The sequence below is a fragment of the Ostrinia furnacalis genome, unplaced genomic scaffold (genome assembly GCF_004193835.3).
Source record: "Ostrinia furnacalis isolate ACB-3 unplaced genomic scaffold, ASM419383v2 OfSCF0183, whole genome shotgun sequence".
Taxonomy (NCBI): Eukaryota; Metazoa; Arthropoda; class Insecta; order Lepidoptera; family Crambidae; genus Ostrinia; species Ostrinia furnacalis.
The window spans coordinates 485723-505688 of NW_021130422.1; the positions used below are offsets into that span (position 1 = coordinate 485723).

General features: G+C 36.0%; 1 protein-coding gene across 7 annotated transcripts in view; it reads left to right on the forward strand.

Annotated features, from left to right (window-relative positions):
- Zasp52 (Z band alternatively spliced PDZ-motif protein 52) overlaps positions 1-19966 on the forward strand; it is a 45038-nt gene that overhangs the window by 683 nt on the left and 24389 nt on the right. For all 7 annotated transcript variants that reach the window (XM_028305743.1, XM_028305769.1, XM_028305777.1 and 4 more), the window contains one exon: positions 14537-14641. In XM_028305743.1, the coding sequence (XP_028161544.1) occupies positions 14537-14641 (105 nt within the window). Of the gene's footprint in view, positions 1-14536; positions 14642-19966 lie in introns of those variants that run through there.

Here is a 19966-nt window from a genome sequence, read left to right on the forward strand (position 1 = left end):
TTTACCTAACCTAATTTTTAATATCAGTTGAGTAGTGCTAATGATATTCTGATTAGTGAATGAGCTATGGGCCGCGGTTCCACATTCTGATCTAGCTAAAGTGGACCTGGTCTTGGAACTTGGTCAATTGCATAAGCGCCAATAGACGGGTGTCGTGAGTCAGTTATGTTGTTTTGTAAAATTCAACTGTTGTTGGCATCGAGGATTGCAGAACTAATTGGCAATTATACAGGAGAGCTGAAGAGCAAAATATTTCAGCCCTCGGGTGAATCGTGATCACGATGGACCTTGAAGATTACCGCGCTTTTCTTCACGGTTAATGCGCTTGCCAGACTTGTCAAAGAATTCTAAAATAATTTTACCATGAATTTATTTTATAGCATGCTCACGATTTAATAGCATTTTCACATAAGTAATAAAAGTTCAAGATAATCCAAACAGACATTCGAGGAATCGTTCGAAACGAATTACCCGTATCGGAATCCAATCGAGCGTGTAAACTGTATTAGGAGCTTATGTCTGTCAATTAAAGAGTAGCTTTATTTTATTAAATGCATAGTAAAATGTAATAACGTCTATTCTACAACCACAAGAACTTACTTTAGGCCAAATTGATTGCACTACCCTCGTGTTGGTTAAAGCATTTTTACAGAATTTTATCAAAAAATGAGTAGCATTCATTTTGCTTTTTTTATGCAAATATCTGCCAACAAATAATGCTGAATTAAAAAAGTTGTTCTTTTAACATTTTAATTGGTTCCTTAATTAATTTCTACATTCACATGCGGTTTTATCGCAATTTAAGAGGTATTTTGAAGACTGTTCATTTGGATAAATCACTTGCTTGACCGTAAGAAGTAGGTCGATATGAGAATCAAAAACTCAAACGTGTTTCAACGTTTAAAAAGACGTGCCAGTTTCTTTGAATACCTACTTGCTGAACACTTGCTGTATGGCGTCTGCAATATTAGAATCAACGTTTGTACATTTTTTGCTGTCTAAGAATAAATACGCATTGCTAAACGCAGCAAATTGTTTACACTGCGCAGAGTTGTTTATATCAAACTCGTTTGATTTAGTCTCGACTGAACGTTAACATTGAAGCTGACTTAAAAGTTGAACGTTTGTGCTAGGCTGGAATAGGCGGTCGTTTTCCATGGTAGTGGGTTTGAATATGGCCCGCAGTTACGATTGGTGATACCCTCACATTGGGCACGGGCGGGCGATGAATCGGGCCGCGCGCTGATAGTGGGCCGGTTAGACGAGTCCAAGCAGAGTGCAACGGCCCAAACTAAAGGGAATTTTAAAACGTTCATACTTGCAAGCCCTTTGATTTTACTCCTACATTTATCGAGCTGCGCTCGTTTCACGACGCTAAAATATTACACGTAAATTCAGCTCAAATCTTAACAAAGGGTAATCACTTAGCATTTTTAAACGTGAGCTATTCATTTACTTCGTCACCGCTTCGTTTTATTGGAAACGAGCGACCCAGTGCAGCGAACAAAGGAGGAGCAATAAGGAAAAACAATATGCAAACTTCGTAAAAGAGATTCTTCGTTCCATTAATATTACAATCGGGTAAAATTATGTGGTATGCATCTCGTGTATCTACATACTTAATAGCAAGTAGATGGTACTTAGTGATTAGTTCTGTTTGTATACTCACTTGCAACTGCAAACACTTCCTTATTGCATCGTTTGTGTGAAGAAAATAATTCCTTTGATGATGTCTTTTAAGGTAACTCATAAATATTCATAATACATGGGTTACCTACGCCATATCGAATGACAAATGATCGAAAATCAAAATATCGAACACGTTTCATCGAACGATCAAAATATCGAACGGTCAAAATATCGAATGCTCAAAATATCGAACGTTCAGAATATCGAACGATCAAAATATCGAACGATCAAAATATCGAACGATTAAAATATCGAAAGTCGATATAGACGTTTTTATTTAATTCATCTACCTTGCTCGGCTCCGGTGCATGGTTGTGTTTGGTCGTACAGTTTTGTTTTGCCTGAAAAGTTTATAAATTTGAAGAATAATGTCCGTGGGGACCTATTATAAGCCTAGCCTGTCCCAAAAAGGAAAAACAGTCCTCATTTTGGAGGGCTTTGTAATGGCAATAAACAACACAACCATGCACCGGAGCCGAGCAAGGTAGATGAAATTTAATAAAATGGTCTATATCGACTTTCGATTTTTTGATCGTTCGATATTTTGATATTTCGATATTTTGATCGTTCGATATTCTGAACGTTCGATATTTTGAGCATTCGATATTTTGATCGTTCGATATTTTGATCGTTCGATGAAACGTATTCGATATTTTGATTTTCGATCATTTGTCATTCGATATGGCGTAGGTAACCCATAATAATACATGGCCATTGCATAAATATTTGGAGAAAAATTTTAGTTCTTTTCATTTTATCGCCTAAATATAAATTTAATATCCTGATACATATTAGGGATTCAAATATCTTATAATTATTTCGCACATTAACGAGTCGTTATGCACATTGATTTCTCATTAGATAAATCGAAGTGCACGCTAAGGCGGAGCCAAATTTATAAAAGAGTTAAAAAAACATTAGCAGAATACTAATAATGAACTGAGGTCAACATAACATAATTAATTGTATTGAATTAAGGCAGTATGTCCGTGGAACAAAGTTTATAATACTTACTCACAGCTGCTAACATTTTCCTGAACGATAAAAACATAATGTTCGATGAAATCATCACCTGAAACGGTCGGTATATTGTCATTGTGCATAATTATAACCGTTTCGGCTTATTTATGTTCCTTGTACGGATAGGAACGTCCGTAATATTTCGAATTTCCGCTCAAAGTAAGGTATTTCTTGTAAAAGTACTTTTGACTTAAATACACAGGTACCTATTTTAAGAATAATTTAAGACAAACTATTATTTACGCCTGTAATTCATATGTTGTAAAGCAAGCTCTTAGTTCTAATAAGTACAAGTTTTATAACAAAAAAAGTTTAGTGTTGAGAAAATCGGAATTCAAATACCGCGATAAACATAGAGATCCGTAGTTAAATGATAAATTATGTCTTATACATTAATATTATTATGATAAAATAAAATAATAATAAAGTAGGTACTTTAAACAAAATATGTGTGTAATTTGTATTTTAAATTGGAATGCCCCAAAATGCCCCGCTTTTTAAATTTTATATTAATATTAAAACGAGCACGCGTTTATATCTTACTAGCTTTCATCCCCGGGGCGTCGCCCGCGTGGAATTTTGTCTGTCACAGAAAAACTTTATCGCGCGCGTCCCTGTTTCAAAAACCGGGATAAAAACTATCCTATGTTCTTTCCCGGGACTCAAACTATCTCTATGCCAAATTTCATCAAAATCGGTTGCGAGGTTTAAGCGGGAAAGCGTAACAGACAGACAGACAGACAGACAGACAGACAGACAGAGTTACTTTCGCATTTATAATATTAGTTGGGATACATGAGCCGAACGAAATTGCCTGTTTATCTTATTAAACAAACATAGATTCTTATAACATTCACAATCTTCTATCGTGTGAATTGCAATATCCCATTAATTACAATTTGTAGTTTAATCGTTTCGATAAAAAATCAATTAACAACCGTAGACAAACTAGAATTATGACCTCAAAGTTATTTTTAATATTGATATTAAGAATGCTGTTAATTACTTTTTCTACAACTTTTATGCATATAAATAGAATCTCACCTATTTAATTAAACATCATGAGTAAGTATTCTCTTGTTTATTTCAAGTGCTTAAAGAAATAAATAATAGCAAATAAATTATTGAATTTGAATTTTGAATTTGAAAATTTTCGACGATGTCGAATCCTCCGTAAATATTCTGTTAAATAAACGCTGCAAAGCTAAAATTGCATTCCAACTTTTGGGAACATTATTTTATAAGTCCATTCATTCCGTACATTATTTATCTACTTTCCGTTTTCCTGAGTGTCACTACAGTATTTTTCTCCTTTCTCATGAAGTGAGTGAATAACATACTAAATTCTCCTCATTACAGGAATTGTTAGTGTTTATGTTATTAGTAATTTTATTTACAATGCTGTCGAGTCGTAGTATCATTTATGTATTATTACTGAATTAAAAACCCATTCTTTACTATCTGATCGTTTTGCTTTTCGTTAAATTGTCAATCGCTAGTTTTGCATTTACTGTAATAATTTATCAAAACGAAATGGTGTAGATTTCAAACTGATGTTAGTTGAGTGAAGTCGTCCGGTTAAAGTGACTGATTGTTTTTGTCTGACCTACTTGTCCCTGAAGATGTTTTTAATGTGATACGAAATCTAGAAACACGTGATATACCTGTAATCTAGATTTGATTTCAATCGCAATAGGTGAGTTATTTTGTTTTGAAGTAAATTGTTTTGATAATATTATTAAGAATTTTGTTTTAACCCATTATAGACTAGCGGTCCCATATGGTACCACTTTTATGTGTGTTTTAATTTGGCTCTATACATTAACACGTGAAAAGATGCAGTGCTCTGATTGATGCAAGTCGTAGCCAATAGATATGGTCTATGCTTCTAGGAATAAAAATTTACAGTTATTCTTTTCAGTTGTGTGTAATTAATGATTGAAGTGAGCGCATCAAAATTTTCTCTTAAAAATTGACGCGCCATTCAAGTAAGTGATCATATTTTTTTTGTGTGATAGTGAAATACTGATTTTGTTACAATCTTGTATTCTCCATAAGTACTCTTATTGTGAAATGGTGTAAAATTACGTCGATAAATAATAATAATGGGAAATATTGTATGTCAAAATTACTGGTACCGTACGGTACCGCTAGCCGCTTACCGTGTCTTTTTAATTATTTTATGATTTTTAGTTTTTACTGTATTTATTGGGAAGTATGTGATATATTCAATGGTATATAAGGTATGCAGGAAGATAAAGTAAAATAGTTTCCTATACTTTACAAAACCATGGGTTTTTATTTATTTTAGATGTAACTTATACGAAACATTGGCAGTTTTGGAGGACGATGAAGGTCCCAAAACGAAGCAGATATTTATAGAACGAACTTGAGATAATTGCAACTCTCGAACAATATTAGAGTATAGGAAATGTTACATGGAGCTAAGAGCAGTGTGCAATGCCAAGCTCCATTCCAAATTTTTGAATATTCAAAGATAAAAATGAATATTCCTTACCCAATATACAGTTTTTTACATTTAATATCACTTCTGTTATTTGCTTGTATATTAATACATATAATAATAATAATAAAATATATAATTAACCCTATTTTTATAAAGCCCATGATAAAGTTATGTTTTAACAGACTGACACGGTAAGAGGCTAGCGGTACCATATGGTACCAGCATTTTTTTTCTAGATTACAGGTCGGATCATTTTTTTAATGCTTGTATAGCATTATGTAGACCATAATTATGAACATATTTCAAAAAAACAAAAATCTGACACTTTAAGAAAACTCAGTCTATAATGGGTTAAATAGAAGAAATATAGCGTAAGCGACCATGTTTCCATTCATCAGGCACATTAAGTCATTTTTAAAAGCTTGCTAGAGCTGTTTATTGAAACACTAGCTGACCCGGCGAACTTTGTTCCGCCTTAATGGCAATAAATAAGCAGACGTTTTTTTATTTCGAACGGGATAAAAAGTATCCTATGTCCTTCTCCTGGCTCTAAACTACCTCCAATTCAAGTAATTTATTAATCTTGATTTAATAATTTGTAACTTTATAGAGGCTCTAGGATCGTAGAGCTAGATAATTATGTATTAATCTTGTAAACCCAAAACTCTTTTTCTTGTAGATAGTCAAACACGTAAAAAGTCTGTAAAAGCTATCAGTGAGCTGTTTTATCCAGATTTTTAGTTGTTGACTTTGTGCATATTGATTTCAGCTAATAACCTTGTTTCAGTTCAAACGGGATTCAGTAAATAGATGGTCCGAAACGAATCAGCGTATTCATAAATATGCCAATGTGGCACCGGGATCAATAAGGCACATCCGTCGCGCTCACATGTCGCAAATATACGTGTTCTTTGTCCCGAACAATCGTGTATTAATATATTAGTCATGTCATAAAAGCTGACGTCAGAATATCAGTCAAGACCAAACTAGCGGGTTCCGCGAAAGTCTCACTCATGTGCATTAAAGTTAAAACTGGATGTACAGTTTCCTTCTTTTACTCGTAGACACAAAATATTTCGGTTGCATCCGTTCTTGTTCATAATATCTGTGAAATTAAGCGTTACATTTGTGAAGATCGCTTAACGAATGTAATTTTTTAATTTATTTTGGGTCGATGAACAATAAATACAATCTCAGTGGCATGCCACGGCCAAGGAGAAATATGACTCCGTGCGTGCATTTTTAAATACCGGCTATGTAGGTACGTAGGTAGTACAGTATTGAAAAATTTACCAGAGGTCATTGCACTGCAGTTTAAGGACGTATTTCAGATTGAAATACAAACAAACCAGTCGGTCACCAACACTCAGTAACACCAGTTCCGAAACTGGCAGTAGCCGCAGTAAATTAGGGCGTTGATTCGTTTAAACTGCTGTAGTTCTTACGATCTGCATAAAAAGCTATAGATTTTGTGCAAGAGTAAAATAAATGTCAAGGAGAACAATTATTATTATTTAAACAATGAGGTAAACAAGTTGTTTTACTTATTATTTTTCATTAACTAGAAAAACTGTTTTTTTAGTTTTCTTTTTGACATTTTGTTTTCCCGTGGCCGTGTTTTTCAGTTGGTAATTTTACTCGTTAATTTTTTATATTTTTTAACGTATTTAAAATACTAGTTAGTCTGTCAACGGCTTGTATTTTTTGTTTTGCTCATAATTTTGTTGTTGTTTTACTATTTCCCATGTTCATTTGTATTTCTCGTCATTCATGTCTTTCGCCCGCGCTCACCCGCGCTTTTGTCGTGCTTTTGTTTTCCGATGCTACTTGATTTTACTGTTGTTAATTACCTACGAATTTGTCTGTAAATTACTTAAACTCATTAATACAGATCGTATTGTGTAAGCAGATAAGAGTTAATTTTTATTTAGGAATTGGAATTAAAACCGGCTATATTAATCTTACGCAAATAAATGCTACTATTAATTTACTGTTACAAAACGTCTTTATGTAAACGACTTACTTCACCTACGCCTTTTTACAAATTTGAGAGAAATTTGGATAGTGACCGAGTGATTAAAGTTGGATGGCGGCCAAAATAACTCGCTATCGCGAATTCTATTCATAACATACCACGACATGCGAGATATTTTCTAGCTTCACCTGTGTCCCAAGTTTCAATGGCACTTGGATTATTTCAAGAAGTAGGTATTTACGCGATGCGTAAAATATTTCAAGCTTAAGTGTTACATTGAACTTGAGGTTTTGTTTGAAAACAACATTTCATTGGCCAATAGCTGGCTGCGTGCTTGAATAGATAACTTTTTACGCTACTTTATCGATTACTGCGATAAGTCACATTTAACTTGCACGAGTTATGTGATAATAATACGTATTATGGTTATTATTATGAAGGGTTTAGAACTTATGAAATCTTGTCTGATTAAACGTTATCTATCGCTACTATTTTTAATTACACAATAATTTCTTACCGATACGCTACGTCCGGGCGTCCTGTCCTGATTTCCTAAACAATTAATTTTACTTCGTTAAATATTATCGTGCTCATAATCAGTTTTGATTAATCTTTGTTATTAAGAGACAAAACTTTGGGAAGTTATTTTTGCATAAATAAATCTCGTATGGAGTGAAGAAGCTCTGTCATTGAAGCAATGTGAACATGGTACACAGGCATGTACATAGACTCGTTTGCGGACAGAGGTCTTATCCAAGGATGTTTGAAAGCCGCGTTATCAGGAGGCGTCGGAGCGACGCGATGGCGATCCGCCAACTCTTTCGCAATCGCTCTATATTTATTCCCCAAGGTTCTTACATTGCATTTTGGGGGTTATTGACATGATCATAGCGTTATACAACGTATTATCCAATATTGAACGTAACATAGGGATTTCAAGCGTGTTTTTGCGACGACGCTGACGGCTGACAGTTGTCGGCGGAGCGTCGTTGATGTGCGTCAACTCAAGAGCCAAGTTTACACCAGCGCGCGCTGCGACCGCCGTAACGCTCACAGAAATAACTCGAGGTTGCCTAAATATAATATTGAGTAACATATCTCACATAAAATATTATGCATACGGCAGCAAAAGCACAAATATTGCAAAAAACCGCTTATTTAAACGACTCCGGCTGTCGACCTTTCGATTTGAGAAAGCCGTTCGAATATGTCAATATTTACAGAGATCCCTTCTAAATGCTTAACTTTGCAGGCAAGATAACAAACGATATGAAAATATTTTTACACGAAGTCGCTTATCCACTTGGGTCTGCCGACTTTATTTGCGAAGCTGCAAAAGTGTTATAAGACCCACGTCACCATTCATTATAAATAGGTAAATAAACTGCCTAGGTAATGTGGACACTAGACAGCTTGCATTTGTAGGGTTTGTGGTTGCAAGTTCCTTTTAGAGATTGATTTTACATTATTTTGAAAGTGGCTAACGAGAACTATATGGATAATGATTTATTAAATAGGCATTGTTGTGGCACCAAAATTAATGGTTGTTAAATTATCGGCATTCAGTTTTATAACTGACACATTACATTGATCTATGGCGGCTGTTAAATCACCGGTATTTGAATCAATTTGTAACAATATTTCAATTTCTGAGACTGATAACCCGTTATTGCTTAATCCGGATAAATAATAGTAATACTTAGATACTTACTTGAACTAGTACTTATGTGCTATGTTATGAAAATAACTATAATATAAAACACATTAAAATGCGTCAAAAACGCATCCGTGAGCATGCACGAGTGTACCGTTGTACATACGTATCTCTACCTAATATCTGAAAACTGAGGATCGTGAATTCGTGATTAGTTACTTGGAATAAAAACTAGTAAATCACCACAGACTTAACAATAATTGCCTTTACAATAATCCTCAGATGGTTACGGATTACCTTGAAGAATTTCCTGAAAACTTATTTTTGTCGCACGTTTCTGGTGAACTCGTGGAGAATTCGTGAAGAAGCGAGTTTTTTCGAAGCATGTAATTTGAATAGAGAAGCTGTTAGTATCAAGGGCGTGTCGATTTCGATGGCGCCATACCGGTCAAGTTTGAAAGCCGATGCATCGCCAGCGCTTGCGACACTCGCGCCGTTGTCCGCTGCAGCCGGACTCTGGCATGCGCGGACATTTGTCTCATACGCAACTGTTAAACTGTCTACCGTCCCACCTACCAGCACACTCATCGCCTTTAAATATTAAACTACTTGCTTAACCGCGCCGAGACGTTTTGAAACCTGCACACTTATCGTTACCAATACCTAAGAGGTTCAACAATTAAAAGTAATAGATCCTAACCATATGTTAGTGCATAGATAGATATCACGAAGACAATTACCGCGATCGACGACAACGCGACCTCAGAAGGCCGCAGCTGCCCAAACAACTCTTTGTACACCTATGTAATTACAACACTGGCAATGACATCACCTCAATACCATTATCGCCTGATTGTAAATATTTCACGTTTGTTTTTTGAATATTTGGAAAACCTTTCGAATATTTAGCGAAAACGGTCTTGGCAACATAAAGGTCTAACTATTTTTTTTCTAAGTGTCTTGCTTGAAGAATTTCAGGTTGTGAAGCCACAGATTCCTAGTAAACTGACAACAATAAAGAATATTCACATACCTAACTTCATCATTTACCACAATCTTATCTCACCTACAGTTACTACAGCTAGTCTGACAGCCGAGAATCTGGTTAACGGTTGATTACTATTTGTATTGTACAAAGAAATCTCCCACGCACCCCGCATCAGTTCCCGCTATCCTCCCATTGGTTGGGAATGCGAATATTTATGACATTTCACCAAAAGGGGTTAATTGCATTTCCATGTGCACTGTACTCTTCAGTTTTCTTTCTGACATTTTTAAGATTTTTAATGTCTCTTTATTGTTGCCACCAATGCTTTGCCCAATATGACAGCATAGGTGATATCAATATTTTAGGACATTATAAAAATGCAAATCTAAAGCTTGACTAAAATTTTACTCTCTTGATATTCAGACTGAAACTTCCAGGACTTTTTTCAGCTTCGTAAAGAGAATTAGGAGGAGAACTAGGACTCAGGATCAAGACTTATTCGAGGCAACTATTCCAGACAGACACATTAATTATGTTTATTTGTATAGGATGAATGCATAAAGAGTATACCGTGACAACTCCGTGTCAATTTTTATTCAGACATCTATTATAGCGAGATGTATGTAAGTAGGTAACCGATTCGCGTGCGGCACAAATTGCACAGCGATAATTATGTTCTAGGGTACAATTAATTGCTGTTATTAGAATGCCGTATTTGTCTAGATTCAAATAACACTTAAAAATAAAAGCTTGTAATAAAACTGGTTTTAATATTAATACATTAGGCGACGAAAATGATTAATGTGCGGAGGCTTCGTTTCTGGGTTCTCATGTTTTATAGCTTTTAAACTTAATTAAGCGTGTGTATAAATAAAAAAGATAACGGTTTTCCTATTCTATATAGGTAAGCTTAATGCATATTTCAGTCATCTGTTATTTATATTTCTGGTTTGGGTTGCAAGCTCGAGCTCACATTGATTATTTTATGAATCATGTTTTGTTATTGTTGACGTTTTTGATGGAGGTTGAGGTGTGGTTCTTACGAAAGAAAGGGATGCCCATCTCAGCCGAATTCCTGCCTAATCGGTTCTGCTGAGAGCGTCAGGGCAGCCGCGGATTCTTTGGATTACTCATGGCAGTGACGTCACCGATCAACGTTCGAATCCGCATGACTAAGTGACCGGTGAAAAAATCAGACGTGCGGCCGAGTAAATAAGTGTACGAGTGTGGTAACTAATAAACAGGCGATTTCTTAAGAAGCGGCAAAAGGCTATTCATAGTTACGTAAGAAAAATCACAACTTCGAACTTAGTCATTCAATTAGTCGTAAACTGATAATATTTGTTAGATCACATTGCCCTAAAGTAAATCGTTGACTCAATGCTGATAAATAAGTATATGCTCACGTCAGCAATGAAGCTCCAGTCAACAGTACGAAAAGTAAATAGGTCTTGTTTGGTTCTTCTGATTAGCATCTGTTAGCTTAGTAAGGTGTCCAATATTGCGTCCTACTATCCTCATTGTATCGAATCACAACCTACATTTTATAGTCGCAAAAATCATTTAAAAACGTTAAGAATACTATGTTAAAATTCTAATGTTTTCTTTGCCAGGGGCCTTTCTTAACTGCACTTGCTCAGATAATAAACTATTCCAGTTAATGCTAAAAGGGAGTCTAGCAGTTCTTAAATAATACATCTAAGTAGTTTAAAAACATATTTGTTGAACAAAGGCTAATAAATCCTTAGGGAAACAAAAACACGAACTTCGTTCTCGGTTCCTATACATCCTGCCCTTTACATCAGTTGTATGGGCTTGCCAGCGCCGTGTTTGTGTGATTAGCTGTTAACACGCCTTTTTACTCTCGTCTAACAACGTCTACTACGCCGTTTGTAAACTCATTTACAAAGGAAAGTGTTATATGAACAACATGAGCTTGAGACACAAAAACTTAACTACGACCTTTATTTAATTAATCTGACGCAAGTTAATGAAAGTAAATGCTGAAAATCATGAAATAATAACTGCGTAGTTAATGTGTCTTAGTTAATAGGTATTTTGCATATTTGTGTGATAAATTTTACTGTTTACAGCGTAATGAATGTTATTTAGTTACCTACATTTTTCTTTTGTGCAGCTACAATATAACAGGCAGTCCAAACAAAGCCATACGTAGACATACACAAACACATTAGGCTGGGACGTAAGATAAACTAAAGGGAACTATCTTTAATAATTATCATGCTTTGCATTCTTAACCCTAGATAGCTAACCTTCCGGCGTACCCTGTTTAAGCTAACCATCCGTCGAAACGACGGGTATTAAAAAAACATTATTTTTTCGACGAAGTAATTTAAAAAATTTAAGTCTTGTTTACAGTTTGGTTCCTTCATATGTTTGTGAATAAATGTGCATTATATAAATTCACCTTATTTATTTATTTATTAAATTAAAATATTTTTTCTTAGACCTCTAAAGAAATTGGAACATTTTGTAAGTAACCACTTTGACATGCAATATCAATGAAAATCTTAAATATAATAATCGGTTTTTTGACTTAATATGGTATGTAAAAACATTAAAAGTAATAAAATCATAAAATATTTTTTTTCTTTTTAGAGCAAGTGACACAAAAATGAACTTTATGTTTACCGCATATTTTGATATGATATAATGCTGATTTTTGTAATTTCCGAGGGAAAGGTATTTGAAATAATTGACGAATCACGATCCACGTCTGAAGACAAGGCTGGTGATGGGTTTACATAACTTTCCTCATAATCTGATGGTTGATAATTATGATTACTTTGCAAATCATCTTCCACCAGAAAGTCTTCGGTCTCACGGGCAGGACTAGCATCCAGGGCATCGTTAGTAACTTCTTATAGTAGTAGATTTATTATTTTATAGTTTTTAAATGAAAACAAGATTAAAATCTAAAAAAATCTCAAATTTATTTAAAAAATGTATGCGGGCACTCGAACTAAATTACTTACGGTAAAGCTAACCATCCGTCGAAACGACGGGCAAAGATCAAATATCTTAAAAACTATGAAACTTACCTGTCCACAGCTTACACCACTGCAAAGGACTCCCGGGCCTCTGAGTTGGCTAGTCAGGACAAAACGTTTGGACGTGGCATTAAAAAGTTACAACGTTATTTCTTTTCAATGCCCGTCGAATCGACGGAGGTTAGCTATCTAGGGTTAAGATAAGGCAGCAATTGGCGTTCAATCATGAACAATGGCTGCGGATGACATTGCGGTCGGTAGATAACAATGAAAACGAGATGCGCGATTGCTGTAATACAATTATTTTGGAATTAATTAGATCCAAAGATGTAAAATGTACTACGCATTAGAAATAAACAAATGAACCACGATCGCATAGTCATATCTACGCATGTAATAATCATGGAAGATTTCTACTGGTTTACTGTCTGATCCAATCTTTAGCTAGGAGCAAAAACACAGTCTATTAAGGATTATTTCTAGAACAGGGACATTTAATAAGGAAAACTCATGTAAGAACAAGTTGTGAAATTACGACTGAATACTCAGTCGTTAACAACAACTAACGACTTGTTAGCGAGTTGCTCAACTTTTTCATTGTGAATTGAAGTGAATTGATGAAGTTGTAAAGAGTTAAAGAGTGTCAGTTGAAGAGTGGCGCGACCTCTTGATTGGCGCCGATGCATCGGGCAAGGTTGCGGAATGTCGGAACGATCGCGATGAAACGAAACAAACAAAAAATATCATTTACATTTTAAAATGTGGAAGACCAAGCTTTTAAGTTTCTGTTTTCTATCTTTAAAAGACTTTAATTTAGCCATTCGCTGATTTTAACCATTAACTTCTGTTACTTTGGTAACTTATTAGGTACTTACTTTGTGTCATTTGGCCATGCGAAATAAGGCTAACATACATAAGACGTAAACAATTTGTTAAATGTCCCAAATATTTTCGCGGTGACATACATTCCTCAGCAGCTTATGTAATTCGCTGATATCAGTAAGCAACCAAATCATGAGAAAGAGAGAGGACTGATGTGCTCTTATCTTACAGAAAAAAGTTCTAATGAAAATGCATTGTCGATGTCCAACCGATCGTATCAGGAATTTTTGGTTAATCAAATTTGTTATATCTCTAAGTGAAATCTTGGACACGTGAAAACCGATAAACGATTTGGTTATTGTTTATTCCTTGCATAAATAAACGAAAGTTTAACTCTCTGCCTCCTTTCACTAATGTCTTTCGGTTTGCACTTATCTTGATCTAAGATAAAATAGATCGCACGATGTCTGAGTGCTTACCGAGTGCGGTCAGCGAGGCTGCCCCGAGAGAAAATAAATCTTCAATTGGGTCGATCAAATGCCAACAATAATGTTTTGGCGTAATACTTAATCAGGCGGTTATTTGGGCCACTTTCCACTTTCATTTTTCGGGAATTGGGCTTCGCGGGACTGGTTTTGAAAGTTTGCGTTTTCCTCATACGGGCAGCGTTTTATGTTTACCTATGCGACGATAGCCGATAGTGACTCATGTGCATTATAAAAATACTAACTTTAATATCCACATTCGTAAACATTCCATCACATAACACGCGCACGATGTGGGAAACCTGTAATGTTTGCACCTAAATCGTGAAATATGCGAGCAAAAAGTATTAAAAGTCGATAAAGAAGACTTACTTCCTCATTGATTTGTATTTCAAATGATTAACATGAGTGTACGTTATTTGCAGATGGCACAGTTGATAACTGTGCGGCTGAACAAGTCTGACCAGCAGCCGCTCGGGTTCCGGCTGCAGGGCGGCAAAGACTTCGGCACGCCCCTCGTCGTACAAAAGGTAAGCCAACATCTGATGACCTTCTAAACAACTTTAATCTGTTGGTATTTAGGTACTTACCTATCGTCCACGTATAGTTCATCTACGAATGAAATATTGAAAGTTTTAGTTTCGTAGAAAATGCATGACATCAGCTCTCTATTTTAGACTGTAGCGCAACGTAAGATACAGAATATAGGAATTCGACAGTAAATATTAGTTATATCCAAACAAATGCGTGTTAATAACTACGATAAATGCTATTGAACTAGTTTTAATACCAACAAAGCCGCTCAAAATGGTAATAACCAATCTGGAACTGAACGCCCACACAAAGGCGGCGCGGGCGACGGCCATCAACCGCAGAATCCCGAGCCGACCGCAAAAACCGAATACCCCAGCAAAACAGATGAACATCAACGATAAACAAAGTAAATAAACCAAATCAAGATACGTCTAACCGTCTGACCTTTAAATCCTATGAAACACTAAAAAAAAATTAGTAAAAACAGCTGTAGTCATCGATTAAACTTTTAGGAGTTTGGTGGCCAAACCAGATATTTCTACTCCTCTCATCCTCTTTACAAAGCTTTTAACGGCTCATTAACTGTTATACGGCCTCATAATGGATGACTGTGACACTCGTGACAATCATGCGATAAGAAAAAAGTGAGCACTTAAAATAAAATCAAATCAAACTTAGCAAACAAGGTTGTTATTAATCACTGCAAGGAACCGTTACCGCCTTTGCCTCGAAGCTTCTCCTCACCATGATCGTAGCGATTTCCTAGAAGAATGGCTGCGCTAAAGTAAAAGTTTAGAAAAAGTTACTGTTAAACTCTTCAAGGAACTTTTTTTTATGCTAAATTCGAACGAGTAGTGTAGTGTACTAAAGTATTAACCCTTAATTTGAATTTGTCCGGTAGGGCGGACACTAACTTTAGAAACCAAGTAGGGGGTGTTGTAAATGTTATTTTTATTTTATTCTACAATATTATTGTTTTATAACCTCTGAAAAAGATGTGCTTCTACTAACTCAAACTATTCTTCACCTGCACCCTTTATCGAAATGATAATGATATGATCTCTCTCTAATATAAATATTAGCTTTAGCTTCTCTTATAACGTTGCAGGTATTGTCAAAAAAAGACAGTGGTGTTCTACATAAAGTTTCAAACGCGCCCTTGCTTTGTGATGGGCAAAAATGCAAGAAACTGTTTTTAGATGTCCATACCAAATGATTGTTTTATGTGTTCGTTTTTAATGTTACGCTTAATTACTTACTTAATTTTTCTTGCCAAAACACCAATTTCCAAGGTGTTTTATTCTCAATACTATAAAAATTCTTAATAAAATTAGTTTATAACGAAGTTTTTTTATTTATCCCCTATTTGCCAATGTCCGCCACGGCGAACATTCAAATCTACTCGTTATTTATGACGTCTTTGGCAGTGTCCGCTGTGACGGACACGAATTTTCCCAACTCTGGGAAATGCAGGATTTTTTTTCATATTTTTTTAAAAGTTCTTAGCATACCCTTGATGCCTTACATTCATCAAACTCATGTATTTCCATTTTTTATGTCGTTGCCAAATGAAGGGTTAAATATCTTAGCGTAAATTCAGTGGGTATTGCACTGTAACATTAGCCTGCTCTTATTCACAGCGCAGATCGTGTAATCGAGCGTGCGGGCTGTTGCAGTATAATCAGTTTTAAAGATATCAACACGTGGGCGAATACATGTTCTCTGTAGCTTTATTTTCATATGAAAGTGTTCAGGAAATCGCACATAAAATAAATAACGTTGCATTTCGTTTTCTAACAGTTTAAACTCGTAGATATTTATGGAAATTCAAAGTTGCATTTTCTCCAGTTTTAACTTTACGAACAACTAGAATCACAGCGAATATTATTCTAGCTAGCCGGTTAAAGTTGTACAAAGATTCAGTTTTTTATGTGTTTAGCCAATTTCACTAAGTGATGGTTATGAGATAGGTACCTAATTATAATATGAGTAGAGCTTAAAGCTCTACCTAAACTAGTAAACAAGACATGATTTTGTAAAGTTCAGAGCTTACTAATTTACTACTTTTGCTATTAAATGAAAGAGTCGGATCCATTGCGAACTTTAATCGCGCATATGTAACTACATAGGTGTAATAGGAAAATGCTCATTTTCACTGTAACATCCATGATTCTTTATAGAAACTTTATTTACTCTTAAGTAGAGTTCGTCGTGATGATGATGATGATCCATCCGACCGATTTCGGCCATGGCGACCACTCCGACTCCTAGCTGTCTTGGCGGCGCTGGTGTGCCCGAAGATGGCTTACGTAGCCTATTTTCGCGGTAAAATCCCTCGCGCATTGAGGGCATCTGAGCACGCCGCCAACATAGTTATAGTGAATGGCGGCAGATGGACGGGCCCTCAAGTCATCGCGCTTCGCGTCGAGTTCAGTCGTACGCTGCACCTCGAACTCGTGGACTTGCCTTTTCACAATCTCCCGCCATTCTGGACGCTGTGCTGCCAAACCTTCCCACTGAGAGGGCTCAATGTTGCATCTTTTCATGTGCCGCTTCTGTACATCTTTGTACCTGAGGAGTTGACCGCCATGTTTCCGCTTACCCTCCTCAAGTTCGTCGTACCTATTCAAGTAAAATGTATGGAACCTGTTCTTAATCCTGGTTACAGCTTTCGGCTCTCTAGATTCCCATGGGAATTCAGGATCTTCGAGAGAAAGTTCCTATAAGGATTAATGAACGCTGTAGTGAAAATGAGCATTTTCCTATTACACCTACTTATGTCCTTCCTATTACACCTAGGTCATGACCTCTAGTTTTGTTAGGGAATCGAATGTGCTTGGTTATCATGTGATCGTGAGATCTACAACGATTATTAACAAATCATGATGACAAAAACATGTTGCTAACGGTGTTTTTTACTTCTGGCTAGCTGCGTACGAGTGCTTACGATAAGTAATCGATCTGCCTACAACGCGTTGCTAACGGTTCGTTAAACAGTAATATTTAGGTACATATACCATATCAATCAATACATATTGCGAATTTTTGGCAAATCTAAAAGTGTCCATGATTCATTGAAAGCGTGTGGGTTTTATTTTTGTTTACATTCTATCTACAGAGAAGATCATAGATAGTTTACTGCGATGGTGCCGCGTGCATTAACTGTCTGGCTAGAAAGAATTGCAGATCTATTGAATAATTTAGGCTAATATTACATAACTACGTAAGGTATTTCGAAATGAAAATTGACACCGACGAAAGCGTAAGTTGTAAGATTATTACGAATACGTTTTGCAATTCGCTTTTGTCTGCCCTTATTAAAATGAAATGCTTTTTATGAGTCCTAAAAATTACACACGCCTTCATCAGAGTTCCATTCAATAAACGTGTCTTCGTTGGCTCCATCGTAACATTGCTCAGTTTATGCCGTGCTAAAAAGAATATAAACGCTTGACCTCTATCTACAAACCGGTAATGTATAAGTATTTGTCTGTTGTGGCGAGGGTATTGCGCTTCAATCCGATATGATTAAACAACAAGTCATGTGGACGATCGTATTTACATATAATTAAATAGAAAACAGCGGCTTGGATCAAAAAGATGCTGTAGATATAAAATACATAAAAGGTAATCTTTAATGTTAATTAGCGGAAAATACTTGGAGATATCATTACTATTACTGCAGTTAAATAAGCTATTTTACGTGTATCTAATTGATTTGCACTTGATTACAATGTTAATTACGCATAGATAATATCTGATTGGAAAACATCAACAGTCCTAACATCCTACATTCGTCTCATGTCTTAGCTTATTAGAATGCTCTTGGTAAATCCTGCAGTTCACTTCAGATTTTACAGTGAACATTTGATCAAAATTCCAAGAATACCTAATAATAAAATATATAAACCTAAAACATTTACCTTCTCTACGTTTATAATAATCCGGTTAGCATATAACTTTGCAATAGGGAACATCGAGGCGATCCTACCCATAATCGGGACAGGTCCAACTGCATTCCTGGGGGGATCGCGTCACTAATACTTTCACTCCCCTCATCTTAGTGGTCCATACAATATGTAGGCTATGCAGCGTCATTTTTCTCGGAAGCTCATCGAATGAGGCGTGACTTTTAATGTAGACGTTGTGCTCCTTTTATGGGTGATATAAGATCTCATAACCGCATCAGATCTCCCAATTTAGAACGCTGCATGCGTCATAATAATTGTTATAGACCTTATATGTGCCATGTAAGCATTGGACTTTTATGGGCTGTTTGTTGAAACTGGAACATACCTGGAGCACAATTGCGCCGTATGTACCGAACTGTATGTCCATACCAGATTCACTCTTATTACCAGAACCGGGCTGGCGGTGGTTGTTACGCAACCGGTCGGGTTGTGTCGTTCCGAACACAATCTGAGTCACGTACTGGCTAGGATTTGTTTTGAAATTAGAACACCAAGCTACAACGTCGCAAGCAACGCCATTTGTGGATTATCGCCACCGTTGTTTGATATTAATTATGGAGGTAGCAAATAGCAATTAGGCCGTTTTGCGAAGTTTTGTCTCCATCAACACATTTTAAGGCATAACACGAGTTAGATATATTGGTAATGTTGTATTGTTGCAGGATAATTCTGAAAACTAGTAATTATTAGACACAGGGAAAAGGTTTAATTGTAATGATGACGAATTATGGTGATGATATTGTCAATTAATGCATAAATGCAATAGAAATAAGCTTGATTCATTAATAACACTTCACTTGAACCTGCAAAACTTGATAGTTGGGCGAGGCCTACGACCTGGATGTATGCATAATGTTTTTTTTTGTTATTCAGTATTGGGGTTTTAATTTCTTAAAATGAAAGTCGTAGAAAAAAGCCTACATCCTATAAAATTAAAATATTTTTCCTGTGGGGCTCGTACCAAGAACTGTAACTACACAGTTTATTTACAATGCAAATTGTATTCAAAAGGGTTTAATACATCATGAGAGATAAGAACACCGACAAGAGAGTCGTGCTCTTTGTCGGAGATATATTTTGAAAGAATAGTAAACAATAAAGAAAATATAATACGGCATGTGGCCTCGTGTGGCGCCGCGGCAGGGCTGCATTTAATTTCTCGGACTTGTAGTTCTGGCACCGTATATGGCGAGCGCGTGCGCAGCTACGGACATAGATTATGCGCTTCGCAAACAGAAACGTCACACGCATATCAAGCGTACGTTTGCTGCCAAATTAATACCTACCATTGCTAAAACTGAGGCGTGATGATGGATTGGTATGCAATTGGATCAATGGTCAGTCGATCAA